The 15,307-nt window shown below is 38.2% G+C and overlaps 1 protein-coding gene across 2 annotated transcripts; it reads right to left on the bottom strand.

The window, feature by feature from the left end:
• Positions 1 to 1,020: 1,020 nt before the first annotated feature.
• LOC137993293 (TLC domain-containing protein 2-like) lies at positions 1,021 to 13,984 on the bottom strand. Of its 2 annotated transcripts, XM_068839041.1 has the most exons (5): positions 13,906 to 13,966; positions 13,750 to 13,768; positions 13,555 to 13,637; positions 8,806 to 8,885; positions 1,021 to 3,847 (listed from the first exon to the last, which is right to left on the bottom strand). In XM_068839041.1, the coding sequence occupies exons 3-5, from the start codon at positions 13,616 to 13,618 to the stop codon at positions 3,446 to 3,448; spliced, it is 546 nt and encodes a 181-aa protein (XP_068695142.1). In that variant the 5' UTR covers positions 13,619 to 13,637; positions 13,750 to 13,768; positions 13,906 to 13,966; the 3' UTR covers positions 1,021 to 3,445. The 2 variants fall into 2 exon arrangements, with proteins under 2 accessions (XP_068695142.1, XP_068695141.1); XM_068839040.1 differs by having other exon boundaries at positions 13,750 to 13,984.
• Between the last annotated feature and the right edge of the window lie 1,323 nt (positions 13,985 to 15,307).

The raw sequence follows: 15,307 nt of genomic DNA, 5'->3' as shown, positions 1-15,307 counted from the left end.
AAATCAATCGGAGTTTACGGAATATACGTCAACTGCCAGAGACACTGAAGACTCGCTCCATACTTCCATACTAATTGTTGTTCCAAATATGGTACTTAGCAAACTGAATAATCAGAAGCTTGTTTCCCAGTATAAGATTTTGTCGCATGCGACACCGGGATGCGACAACCGCTTACGGCAGGCCCAAGACATGATTTACGATTGTTGTGTACGTCAGAAAAAATATCGTAGCATTTTAAAACATGTTTTAAAACGCTGCGACAATCTTAAGTCATGTCGTAGGCCTGTCGTGAGTTGTCGTATGCGACAAAATCGTATTGTGTAAATCGGCCCTTACACGTTTCAACCCTTATGGGGTTTCTGTACATACCTAATGTTGATCTGCACACCCAATGCCGTATTGCACATCTAATGTCAATCTGAGACTAGCGTCCTAGTTTTTTTAGCACGAATTGTAAGACCCCTTGTAAACTGTGGAAATTACTGGAGAGAAACCCGGGAAAATCTACCACTAGTAAACCCCCCTAGTCGGAGATTTATTGTCGTTTATTGTTGCGTAACGTACGGCTATATTGTGGACTTGTTTTGACACTGGAAGTACAATGAAAAAATAATTCGTGTATCACATTTTTAGTGGGTACAACCAAAGAGTTAACAGACTGAGTTTCTTCTTATTGGAAAGACCCTATCTTTAGTTTCCGTGCCAATAAGTAAGCATCGAATTACAAGGGGTCTTAGTTTTCGTACTACGACAGCTAAGACCTGGTCTTAGTTTTCGTACTACGAAAACAAAGACCCAGGGGTCTGAGGTCTTAGTTGTCGAGAGTCTTAGTTTTCGTAACACCCCCGAAGGATGATTAAAGATTCTTAAAGTACGCTTAATAAGTCATTTTCAACTCATTGGCAAATAATTTTAAAAACAACACCTAGGAACAAACTTGGCAAAAACAAAGCAAAAATGCAGTGGGGAAGAGCTAAATCGGAACTTAATGAACCATTCGAGTAAGTCCACCCTTAAAATAAGTTACGATGTTTACTGTATATTTACACTAAAATGATTGTTTATCCTTAAAACATTACTATCATCAGTATTATAATTGTCATTATCATTTAGTATCACCAAACTAGTGGACTAATGCTAATCCTGCATTTTGATTGGCTACGCTGCTAGAGGACTATTAGTCCTCGAGTAGCGAAAAGCGTGACGCTATCTTTCGTTTTATTCAACTTGCATTTTCTTCATCTTGCATTTGCTAACTTTGTTATTGCCTTTTCTGTCCGACTAGTTGGGTGATACTAAAACAATTAGACCCGTAGCCCGCAAGGGCTACGGGTCTAATTGTTAAATAGACAGGAGTGTTTTACTGGAAAAAAATCATACGACACTACATCCGGGACCCGAGTGGCTCACTAGTGAGAATATTGATGACGTCATTTTCTACCTTTGAATGGCTGCTTGTGCAAACAGTCAGTGAAAAAAATGGTGAGCGATAGATTCGTGAAGTTCTCTGAAGCTGACGTAATATCCTTCTCTGAGAAACAAGAAAATGCTAACACGAAGAATAAAACTTCACACAACTTAAAATTATTCAAGGATTTCCTTGCATGTGAAGAACAAACGCGAAAACTGAAAAGATTCCTGCCCCCAAGCGGCGAGACTTTGCGATAAAGTTTGTGTTCGGTCTTAGAAAGAAAACTGGTGAGTAAAACACTCCCGTCTATATAATAAAAATAAAATTACACGTTAGCTCGAAGATATGAATTTTATGTACTCGTGGAAAGAACAATAATAGAGTGCTTTAGCTTCTAGGACAAGAACGACTACGAGTTCGAGATTTTCTCATAGAACAAACCAGCTTCATTTGGCGGGAAAACGTGATACTGTCGTCATTTTAGTACGAAGTCTTGCAAGTAAAATGTCGTCGTGTCGAAACAAGTCAACAACACGGTAGCGGTTTTAGCATTTTTCGATCAGCAAAAAGGCTCAGTTATCAGAAATAAGGATAACTGAGCAGCCTACACTGCTAACAAAGAGTAAGATTAATTGTACGGGTTAAAATTTTTCTAAGTATTTTCCCTAGAAACAGGCAGTCAAATTTCGTACTCGTTTTCGTCCTCGTCCTGGAATCTAAAGGTCCCTATTGTTCTTGCCACGAGAACATAAATTCATATCTTCTCGCCACCGTGTAATATCCTATCTATACTTTTTCCTGAAGGAGATCATAAATACAACACAACGCCCAAGTGACTTATGTCCAGAAATGGAGGTAATTTTGTCATTAAACTTTAAGTCTCAGCATTTTCTACCTGTTTCTTGCAATGAGGTAAGTGTAAGGTTAAACGTTATTTTTTGGTGAGGGTAAATCATCCAGCTATTTATTTCTAATCGAGGACTGGAGTTAGGGAACAATTTGTGGCGTGAAGTGTCCGTATTCCGGCGGAGACGTGAGTGATGTTGAAGTTGAAGAGAAAAGCAAAGGGACACTTTGTGACGCTTATTGAAATCGGCGTGCATTTCTGGACATTCCACATTCCATCCGTACATAGTGCAACACGAACACGGTAGAAGAAACGCAACACAACTGCCATAGCGCAAATTGCTATACTTTTTAGGCTTCTAGGGCACGGACAACAAGATTACACGAACTCAGGAGCCCATCACCCGGTGCCTCAATCTCCCATATAAACCCTTGGAGACAACCTTTGCCCGTATCTTTTTATTTTAAGACGTTCGAATTCCCGCGAATTCATTTTGCCGTCCAATCAAAACAAAGTTATTGTATTACGTCACAAGCAGTCACGCACCAGTGATCGCGTTCGCCTCACAAAATATTCTAAAAATAAAAAGATACGGGCAAAGGTTGACTCGATGATATAGTCTGGATGGAGGCTCCGGGTGATGGGCTCCTGACGAACTACAAGCACTCCCCCCTGAAAAAAAAACTTTACGAGCGTGTGTTGCGGAAATAAAATCAAGCGCAAGGAAAAATGCCGCGCGAAATCTAACAAATCCTCATCAAACAAAATCGTGTTGCACGAGGGGGGGGGAGGAGACTTCGCGCGCCCATTTTTCCAGGCGCAAAACACATTCGAAATCTTTAAATTCGATTCAAATTAAGACTACGTTAAATATTTTCATTATTCAAACGTCGGTAAAATACAATATCATTGGGCTCGATTACATGGCGAATTTCAGTCTATTTATAGTCAGTTAGTTTCATTTTAAGAGCGCGAAAGTAATCTGGGGAATGGGCAAAGAATGCGGTATTATGTGACTTTCATCAGCCCGGTCTTCTATGAGGCCGAAGTTTTATACACCTTATCACAAATGTTTCAAATGAGACTGAGGGAGTTATAGTTAACCGTTGGTCTGAAATTCGCAATGTAATCTGTCGCAAACGAAATATCAACGTTAATTAAGAACTAATGACAAGAACAAATAATGCTAATTAAATTTCTCTTGAACGGAACCATTACAGCAATCCCCGTTCCGCGGCGTCTTAACCATAAACTCCATCTTCCACAGCTGGGAGAATAGGGTCACGTTGATCACAATCAGTGCAACATATCCAATAACTCCAACCAGAAAATAAGGCAAGTACGTCTTATGTCCTTCACGAACATACAACGCTGTACACCAAACCAAGAAAACGAATCGTAACGCGATATAAGTTCCAAACAGAGCCACCAGGTTCAGCTTGTAAACAAACTGTGAGCGCTCTATCCCGTGAAAACGCATTAACCGGCGAAGATGCAGGAAAACACTGTTGAATTCTATGACACAGAGGCTTGTAGCGAAGGGAAGAAACTGCTTTATGTATAGTACAAATACAGCTACTGTGATAATCTTGAAAGCAAAAAGATAATAACATTTCAATCAACTAACAGTGACAGAAATCGTGAGATGTTTTCCGCAAAAGCAGACTAGTAAGATCATGTAAATTATATTGTATATAAGCGATGGTAAAGTTTATTTTCATTAAATCCCCTGATGAGTGGGCGACCACGAAACAGGATTGTTGGGATGAACTTAAAGTTTATTTGTTTTTTCTTCCACAAATAAACACACACACACACATATATATATATAGAGAGAGAGGGCTGTGAGAATGAAAACACAGCTACGCGGTGATTGCCCTACAGGCCTGTTTCGTAAGGCTTGAAGCCTCACTCTTCAGGAGTTTTATTTTTATATCACAAACACTACGTAAACTGACGTAAATGTTGGTGTTCAGGCGCTAAGCTAATTGTTCTGTTGTAGCGCCTTCGCTCGGTGCCTGCATGATAGTCTATCCTTGCGGTAGAGTGCTCGATGCGTTTCGCATAGCGTAGTATATCTGAGGTAACCGGTCGTGTCGCCAAAGTGTCAGTTTGCCAACGACCTGTTCGCCAACGTCTAATGTCAGTTCGCCAACGTCCAAAATACTTTGTGAAATAGATCTGAAATGTATTTACAAATTACCAAAAGAAGATAATGTGACCTTTGATCCAAGACGAATTGTTTGTTTCGGCTTGAAAATGTTTGTTTCACTCTCCCCAATCTCTCTGTCTCTCTCTCTATCTGTCTCTCTCTCTCTCTCTCTGTCTCCCTCTCTCTCCCACGCCATCCACGGCTTTATTTGCGAGCATAAACCGGCTGTAAAACCTTTTTATTAAACATTTGCGCAGTTAAAGAGCCATTGAGTTGAAATATGTTTGTTTGGTTACGCGCTTAGAAGCGTTCACTTGTCTCCCGCAAGTTTCGCCTACGTGTTTGTTCTACTCTCGCAGAGGGTTTTTGCATTGCTTGAAACGCGAACAAGATATTGGACACTTTTATCCGTCTTTTGGCAAACATTTTTAAGTGCGTCCGTTTAGTTCGTCTCTCCATCAATTGCAAACACTGATTAAATATTTGCGGCAAAACCTTTTCCTTCCCCCACTCAACTATTAAATGTTCCCCCTACAGCCTGCTTCTCAGTACCGGTCTCTTTTCTCTCTGTTACGAGAAGAATTAGAAACGCGATAAAAACAATATGAACTCATTAACTTCGCTCGTGCGGCATATTGTAAAGGAAGTGAGAACTTTTTCAACTTGAGTAGGATATTGTTTAAACGTTTCTCAGGAAGTGAATTGCAAATTATTTAATTGACAATTACTTTCAACGAAAAAAGTTTTTTTGGACGTTGGCGAACTGACACATAAGCGTTAGCGAACTGACGTTAGACGTTGGCGAATAGACTTCATACGTTGGCGAACTGACACGTTGGCGAAACGACCGGTATTGATGTGGAGTTTTTCAGTTTTTCATTAAAGCCGACAAAGCACGCAACCTCAACAAAAGAACTGAATTTATTTCCAAATGCCGCCACGAGAACCAATAATTCCTAGGAAACATCGATCTCAGCAGGCGCGTAGCGTCCTATACGCAAATACGCATGTGCGTACTTGAAGTCACCAGAAAATTTTGAAGTTTTATACTAATTGTTTCTATTTTTAACTTTTACTTGTACGCAACCACGATTTCCTTATGAAAACACCACTTTGATTAAATTCTAAAAACTAAAACAAAAGCTATAATACCATGTTCTCACTTAAGAATGAAGGGGTAGTTTCTAAAGAAACTGTGGTGCTGCGTCGGTGGGGAAGTAGTACACAAAAATTTGGTTTATCAACGGAGTTGATAATGTAAATTGACCACCGAACAGAGATTCTAAAAGCTGACGTTTCGAGCGGGCTAACGCTCGAAACGTCAGCTTTTAGAATCTCTGTACGGTGGTCAATTTACATTATCAACTCCGTTGATAAACCAAATTTTTGTATACATGTTCTCACTTAGTTTTGCATTGTACTTTTCTTACACTAAACAATGCAGTGTTGTTTGGTCAGCGTGCAACAAAAAGGCGAAGTTGCAAAGGAGCGACGTTCCAAGAACGTTCTTGACAAAGGAGCGACGTTCCAAGAACGTTGTTGGCAATTCCAGTCAGGCTAGCACAACCAAAACGATGTTTTGTTTGCGCCCAGTTTGCTCAAAATAAGGGCAAGAAGCTTTGTACTTTGCTTGTATTCACACAACTACTTCGAACAAGAAATAAAGAACGCAGTATTTTTCGCTTAGTTTACTTAGGTTTCTAGATCATATGTACTTGTGCGTACTTGAAAAAATGACCACGCTACGCGCCTGCTCAGATTACAATTGATTGACTAATTAACCAACCACTGTATACATTTAAAGTAAACGAGGTATACTATTCATTAAAGTCTGTCTGATGATCGCGTAAGCGTGAAACTCAGAGTCAAAGAAAAAGTGATTATAGTTATAACACCAGCGTGTCCGACTTGAAGAAATGCCTATCTTTGGGTTTATTAAGCGAGAGAAGAAAATACCATCGTCTACAAATTTTCCATAAATCTGTGTATAATGATATTGCTTTGCCTATCCCGCCATATTATCAATTGTCTACTAGGGAAACTAGAAATTACTCAACGACTTCATTTATTCAACCATCTGTACATCATGATTACTTTAAGTATAGTTTCTTTCCAAGAACCATAAGGGACTGGAACTGTTTATCACCTGTAGCCAGATCACTTAATTATTCAGCATTTTGCAGTGCAAAACTATTTTAAGTTTTAAGTTTTATTTTTAAGTATAGCTATATTCTTAATTTCATATTTACTTAATTATTATTTATTTTTTATTGGCTATGTTTAAATTTTATTCTCTTATCTCTTCTTGATGTGTAATAGCGTTGAAGAGTATTGAGTATTAAAGTAGAAAGTAGAAGTAGAAGTTATTGATTAGTTCAAGCTATGTATATGTATATGTATAAGTATATGTATATTTATTAAAAAACTGGATCATTGGATAATGCAATTCGAGCGTTTTGATTGGCTGAGCCATCATGGGTTATGAGCCATTATACCATGATCTACAAACACGGCAAGCATATGCGTGATTTTTTGGGCCTTTTTATTTTTATTGTAGTCTAGTTTTCTATATTTTTGGGGCGTTTTTAATAAAACAATTATTCCTAGTTTTCTATATTTTTGGGGCGTTTTTAATAAAACAATTATTCCACTCGCGCTTGTTGGATATGAGATGATTATAGCCAACTCGGTGCTACGCGCCTTGTTGGCTATCTATCAACTCATATCCAACGTGTGCTCATGGAATAATTGTTAAATATACATAGGCAGAATATGAAGGTTTACACTAACAATGAACTCCCAGAAGAAGGATCCAAAGTATATCTAAGCAATACACCACAAGTTTCTATTGTTTATCATGCCTATAAACCATAGAAACCTGTGGTCTATTGCTTTTATATAATAATTCAGAAGATGCGCGATTTTTCCATGAGTTTACTGGCACAATAAAACATAGCTGATTGACCAATCAGGGCGCACGCATTGATTTGGTTATTGTATAAATATATATATGTGAACATCAAATCATTACCTCATATATCTTTCTTTATCATCAGATGTTTTAGAGTAGCTTGGTGTATCTAATATCTCAGCATTTATCCTGCGCAACTCCATGCCCTAATCTTTGCGCCTAAATAGTAAGTGGGTTCTTTTTCACCTCACATGATTATGAAAATGAGGGGTTGTGAGACGGCCTACGGTTTATCGTACTTATCAGAGAAACTTAAATAGCTGATGTCATTACAAAAGCAGCACCCATCTCGGGCTGCTGCTTGTTACCTGGTTGTTTGGTTTTTGTAGGTTACTCATCACTAGAGCGTAACTATTTATACCATCAGTTAGTCTTGAAATAGCCCAAAAAGGATAAATTGGAGCTGGACAGAAGTTGTGAAGGGCTTAATTTCTTGACGACGAAGTGTGTTTGTCCTTATTAAAAACCGTTCTTAAGGGCATCACCATGCCCGGCCATCATGGGGCAGGTTGCTAAGATCAGGAACATAAAACTTCTACTGAAACATTTGAGCCACTCATGGAAAAATCGCGCGTCTTCTGAATTTTTATATAAAAGCAATAGACCACAGGTTTCTATGGTTTATAGGCATGATAAACCACTTGGGATGTTGGAAGAACACTCAAATAATTCATAATTCGTAAAGTGTGTTTGTCCTTATTAAACACTGTTCTTAAGGGCGTCACCATGGGGCAGGTTGCCAAGATTAGGAACATAAAACTACTGAAGCATTTGAGACAAAAGGGGTTCACTGGCCAATCTATTTTAAGAAATAACTTTTGAAAGCCCTGCCCGTAGGAAGCCCTTTTTAAAATTTAAAACTACACACTTTTTAAAATACTCTCAGATACTCTGCGATTTAGTACCGAACACCATCAATCTTCCCTTCCTCCCTCCCCTCCCAATCAGTGACACAGTTCTCCAAATTTGACGTAATACACTGCAGCAAGTATAAAAATGTAGACGAACATGGTCCCTGGTAAGTAAGGTATCACAAAGTAAAATTAATGGAGACTGAATGCCGAAAATACAGTGAGGTAGAGAACTAGGAAAAGGTGCTGCGGGAACGTCCCTTGCCATGGAGCCTGTTTTTCAAGTCCCGAAACCTTTTCAGGTCCGAAAAAGCCATTTTTGAACCTGCCATCTGCTTGTTTTGAAAGCTGATCCTCAGACAAGTTTTCAAGATAACAAAAATCAAAATGACTCTTGAGGTGTGATGATGTAAAACTCCCCCTTTCTTGAGATATAGAAGGAATTGTGATCAACAAGCCCCAGTCATTCTCAAAGAAAATTAAGCCTTGCAAAATAGAAGACTTAAGCAACATGACAAGGTTAACAAAACTCAAAAAGACAAGTAAAATAGTTCTTTAAAATTTGTGCTTACCACAATATGATGCACAATAAGACCCGGTGATCCTCTGAAGTCATGTACTACAATGTCTAACGTGTCATGTAAGGTGTAACCTATTGTAGCACAAAGGAGAAAAGAAATTACAAGTACGGTATTGAATGACTACAATCGAATGTTTGCCCTTGTGTTACAAATAAATAAGCTTCATTCTGAATCAGATTCCTTTTTTCATTGACTGTCACTGGGAGCTACTTTCAGACAGCCACTCCCTAGCTGCACCACTTGCTTCCCAGCTTAGTAATTAATTTAAATCTATGCACCAACTTGACAGACATGTATTAGTTAAAGCACTGCTTGACAAAAGCTATGGTTTGTATTTTTGCTTTGTTGGCAAACTCCTTAAATTCCATTTTTACGAAGCCATTTCCAATAAACTTTTACTGTAAATGCCAGAAGGAAACACCATTTATAAACCTTACCTTATCTTAATTTCTTTCTCTTTTCTCTTATTTTGCCTTCCCAATACGGCTATAATCCTTGGTGGATATAGCTAAGACAACATATCCAGAAAGTTATAATTGAAACTTGCAGCTCTATATATTTACAAGTACGGTGCATTTTGGCCTTGCAGCCTTGTACTACTTCTCAATTAGAACAAATTTATTTCCTGATAGTCTTCGGGTAAAGCTTGCCTCTCCCGTTTTCAAAGCTGGTGAAAACAGTGACAGAGGTAACCATCGACCCATTTAAGTTATCCATACCATAGCACATATTTTTGAGGGGCTTATAATTCATGAGAAGTTATCAAATAATTAATCAGAAATTCACAACCTTATGTATACACAACAGTTTGGTTTTAGAGTTTTGCACTCAGCTGCTACTGCACCAAGTGCTAGCTCTCACACATGACTGGCTTGTCAATTTTGACAAGGAAAAAGTCAACGGTGTGTTATTCCTTGACTCAAAGAGAGCTTCCAATGAGATCCTGTTAAAAAAGGTTTCTTGGCATCTACTCTGAAAGGCTACTAGATGTATCCTGTGTTGTTCCACAAGGAACAACCCTTGGCCCTTAAACTTATGGGGATACTTCCCTTAACGTTTGGAGTCCTCTACCCCACAACTCTACATTGATGACACTGGCCTAACAATCTCGAGCACTCGATATCAGGATCTTGAAGAAGTTATGAATTCGTAAGTTTTGGGTGGTGAGAGCACTCGCCTCCCACCAATGTGGCCCTGGTTCAATTCCCAGACTCAGCGCCATCTGTGGGTTGAGTTTGTTGGTTCTCTAGTTTGCACCGAGAGGTATTCTCCAGGTACTCCGGTTTCCCCTCTCCTCAAAAACCAACATTTGACTTGATTTGTGTTAATTGTTAATTTCAGTTTACAGTGTCCCCAATTAGTGCTCCAGCGCTAGAATGACTAGGCACTTAGATAAAGTTCCTTTCCTTTCCTTTCCTTTCATTTCCACCATCAATGGATTATCACTGAATATATTAAAATCAGACTTTATATTTTTATACCACCTAGAATGCTAAGTATGCTTTTGGTTCGACCTTTTTGAGCTGCATTTGTTGCCGTACTTGCGACAGCAATTAGCAAGACAGTTATTATCATTATAATGAACAGATTAAGGCAGAGAATTGCATTGCTGAAGAGTAGCATAAATTTGTCTCTAAACTGTATTTCCATAAAAAGAGTTCAACACTTCAAATGCTCAAACTACAATGTTTACAGATAGAAACAGTCTTTTCTCTTTGCTACCATCTTTTTGTGTCTTCAAAAAGGAAATTAATAAAGATCAGTTTTTGCATTAGCACTCCAGTACAGCATGTCTATTCTGTTAGTGTTCAGACCTAATCACCTCACCCCACCCCCAGAATAGACATGCCCCTCCTGTGCTTTTCTGTAACCAGCCTTTCTTGGCTTTCCTTCGAAGTTTAGTGGCTACCTTGGAAAGACAACTGAAGAAAAAGGGCCATTCCGTAAGCATAAGAAACGACCTGGTATTTGAGAAAACCAGGGAGGTTCTTTAGTGCAAACAAAAACAACTAAAGAAGCAAGGAAAGAGAAATCAACCCAGATCAACGGTAGCTTTGACAAGGGACGAACTAAAACACTCTTCACTTTGAACTACTTTAGAATATCTGAAACACAGTAAGTGTTGTAAATTTTATTAAATAAATTGTCGGTTCCAAGGCGATTTTAAACCATTGTTTATTGCTTTCATCGCCCCACTCCATTTGTGCAAAATAAATTTATCTATCAAACACTACCACGAAAAGAACCTCAGTACCTATGAAATAAACACATTACAGCATGGAAAATGCTGTGTACGATTTTAATTCACTCGTTGTTTTGTATCAGAAAACTTACTCATTCACTGCGCTCACTCGTCTGTTTTCTGATACTACTCAACTCGTGAATAAAAATCATACGCCTGCATTTTCCATGAAGTAACCTCTATTTTCATTAAACCCCTCTTCTAATATCGGTCAGTGTAAAACGCAGACTGCAGACTGCAGACCGGGGCTAAAATGCAGATTGAGGGTAAAATACAGAATGCAGTCACTGCAGACCAGGGGTAAAATGCAGACTAATGGTAAAATAGATATTAATAACAAAAAATGAGTCATAAGGATAAAATAAAGAGTGTTTAAAAGACAATCCTGTTTTACATCTGTCAACAACTCACATTATCATGACTGCAGGTTGCTGCACCTTTTGGGGACTGCTGTTGAGAGTCCATGGAAAATGCAATCGTTGAAATCATCTGTGCTTTGTTTTGCCCTTCCAGATGCATTGAAATATTCAAAGTTATTTCTCACACCAGCACATCAAGCAATATCGATCGAAAAACCAACAATTATTACTTGGAATACCTGAAAGGTATCTGAGTTATAACCCCGGTTGTCTTTTTTCGGTGCAATGAAATGCACAAAGAATTTCATGTATTCCGAGCAATTTGGACGCGGGGATTTCTTTGGTTAAGCTATGTGCGATAACCCCTCAGGAGAGGCTGTAATTGGAAATATAAACATCTTCCAGATGCAAGACAAACGAACTTGTGAACTAAAGGATAAACATAACGTACACGAAAGCGAATGAAAGGATCCTAATAAGAAATTTTTACATCTCAGTGATACTGGCTTAAACCGACTGAAATCTTAAATTGTTGCAAAATCCACGTTATCTCTGTCTTTGCTAATTGGTATTGTAGCCTTGCGGGTCAAAATAAATTGAGTTATCGGGTAATTACTCAGTGACTTTGTTCAGTGCAGCAAAATGGACAGGAGAATTATGGAGTGGTGATTTCTTTGCCTAAAAGCAACTCACTTAACGAAAATATACTTTTTCCCTCCACAACAAGGATTCTAACAGCTTCAATTTTTACAGAGTTCGATGAAAATCCGGATTTATAACATGTGATGGGGCAACCAAAGCAATGGGAGCTGTGTTGGGGTTTCAGCACAAAGCACAAACTGGTATGAACACTCTTTATTTTATCCTTATGACTCGTTTTTTCTTATTAATATTTTATTTTGCCTACAGTCTGCATTTTACTAATGGTCTGCAGGCTGCATTTTACCCCCGGTCTGCAGTCTGCGTTTCACACTGACCGCTTCTAATATTATTACTTGTCCACTCCCCACTGGAGGAAAATTATAATTTGCTCAACTTTGTCCTTGTGATAGGACTTCTTCATTATTCTTATGATCATTACTATTACTATTACTCAGTGTGTAACTAACGCTTCCCACATTTTTTTGGGTTGATATAAAGTATAAGGATCAAACTTCACAAAATGACAATATAATGGAACATGAATCCTTCTAATTATGACGACAATAAGTTTACGAGGCAATGATATCATCAACATCATCCCTTATGTTATCCCACCTATACGTTTATATATTGAGATTTGTCAGAATTGGAATGTATCCACAAGATTGATCACAAACATCCATGTTTCTCCCTGGAACTTCGACAATTCTAGATTTTTCACAAATATTTCCGAGAAAAATCAATTACAAAAAAATAAGCTCAGATTCATCCATTTTTGTGGTTTCCTTCTCCATTCAACAGCCATGTACATATGTTTGTATGCAACAAAATTTCCTTGCTCTCTTTAAGTATCGGTTCAAGAAAGAATGTTTATTTATTTTATTTTTATTTACTTCTTGCAATTTATGGCATGCAAAAAAAACAGAGGCCAAGGGATGAAATGCAAAAGAGTCAAAGACCCCATATTAAAGCAGATCATATTGCTACAAATTAAATTGTGGTAATAACAAATATTTTTATTATAACAATAAGAACACTAAAACTATACTAATCCATTTACACTTTACACTTGTTGCCTCACGAAGGGAAAGTGGAAGGGAGTTCCACGTTCCCACAATTCTATGAAAATAACTATTTAACTCTGCCGTCTAATCAAAATTTATAGGACAAAATTAACATTCAAACAGATAACAAGCAAAAGACCAACTGTATCCGTATATCATCACCATACATCAGTTTCGGTTCAAGAATGAATGTTAACTTTGCCCTCTATTCATAATTTAGAGGACAAAATTAACATTTAAATAGTAAGCAAAAAGATCAACTGTGTCCATACATCAATTCGAGCTCAGATACATTTCACATGGTCGACAGTATTAGTTTTGTTACGTAATATTTTTGTCTTCAAAATATGCACTGAAAGATACAAGCCCTTTGCATTGGCCAAAAGGTTAGGATAAACGATTTACATTTTACAAGATAATATAATATACTTACCTACTAAGAACGTCAATAAGTAAGTTGAAGACAAACTCCAGCCTTTCGTCACATCATGGAGCATTTCTGGATTATCGACGAAACTATGTTTGACATTCAGAAAAAAAAATCAATATCTGTCATGCAAGTTCTAAGTACTGTAATCATTGAGAAATATTCAGCTTCACAGAAATAAATACTGGTGTAAATACTTGCCAATAGACTGACCAAACACCTGAAATGCATGCATGAAGAAACGATATCAAAATATTAAAATACAACCACTCATTTTTTGTAGAAACGGACAAAGGTAAAGAAATGCTTGATTTAAAAGCAAAAGAAGCTGCTAGAAACGCTAAAAAAGAAACCAACGCGAAAAGCATTAGGTAAAACCACTGAGAGTCAAGCGACATCGTTGCTGTTGTAATTTGAGACACGCACGAATGACAAGGTTCTTAAAAATCACTTCCGACAGAACGCGGTGTGTGACACTTCAAAATGTCAATCAACATCTCTGGCAAGTGTGGACTGCAGAGGACATGATGACGACAGCCTGAAAGCCAATTCAAGCGTACTTCCTACATGATCTTTAAAACAATTTCATTTTGTTCATTTGTGTCAAAAGAGTCCTAACACTTTATGATGTAATATGTTAAGGCACTTTTAGGGCGCGTTCGATTGACCGTATTCCGGAGGAATACATGGAATAGAAGTTAGAAATCCTTCGTTTTTGCGGAGATTCATATTAATATTGTCAAACATTTGCTAAAATGCTAATTTAAACATAGCCTTATTATCCTTGTTGCTGCAAAACGCCGCACATAATGTTTTTAATCATCACTCCACGTATTGTTATTCCGGAATAGGGTCAATCGAACGCGCCCTTAATAGTCACGCAAACAAGTCACGTGAAGTTACAATACAATACAATACAATAACATATTAAGTGACCGCTCCCCATAGGGGCTTTTCAGGGCCAATGAAACACAACGAAACGACGAAACAGAACAACAACAACTGTTATAAATCCCAAATGGGAACATCGACCGAACGTGATTTGGAAGTGGCATTTTTTTCTCTGTTTATCTTTCTCTATCCTCCACGGTACTGCGGAATTCCCTCCCGCCCCCTCTCCATCTTAGGAACCCCGCCTGATCCACTACGCGAGCCACGATTGGTTTTGGCTGATTGGTTGAAAAAATGGCGCGAGAACTTTGAACCAATCACTGAGTGAAGTAAATGCAAAACCAAAGCAATTCGCTAATTACTTTCGACACTCAATTGAAAACCGCTCTAACACAAACAGTGATAAGTATATTTCTTTTAAAAGCAAAACCCCCATGTCTGGACTCTCAGGACTCGAACCTGGGAACATTGAAGTAATAACCCCTTCACTCAACCACTAGACTACAACATCACTATTAACTGCGAGGATCTTTTTTTAAAATATCAATAATTTTTCTTCCAAGTGCCGCTGAAACGTGTATTAACACCCGCTAAGAAGCATGTTAAACAATTGTTTACACAGTGAAAATGTCGGTTACCAAACTTCAAGTCAGCAATGATTTAATTATATAATTAGTTTTGGTAAACAATCGGCGCACGTACCAGTCAGTTGATCTTTTAGTGGTTAAGTAGATAAGAACAGCAAGATGGAGATTTGGATGCTCGTCAATCTGCCGCGGATGTTTTGAAAACGATATCTGCTAGAGACGATTGAAGGGACATTTGGCGGGAGAGACAGAGGCGGGCGAGATTATAAATGGCCTGGGAG

The sequence above is a fragment of the Montipora foliosa genome, chromosome 2, assembly GCF_036669935.1.
Source record: "Montipora foliosa isolate CH-2021 chromosome 2, ASM3666993v2, whole genome shotgun sequence".
NCBI classification, from domain to species: Eukaryota; Metazoa; Cnidaria; class Anthozoa; order Scleractinia; family Acroporidae; genus Montipora; species Montipora foliosa.
Note: the sequence above shows the minus strand (reverse complement) of the source record. Positions and strands in the feature narration are given on the sequence as shown.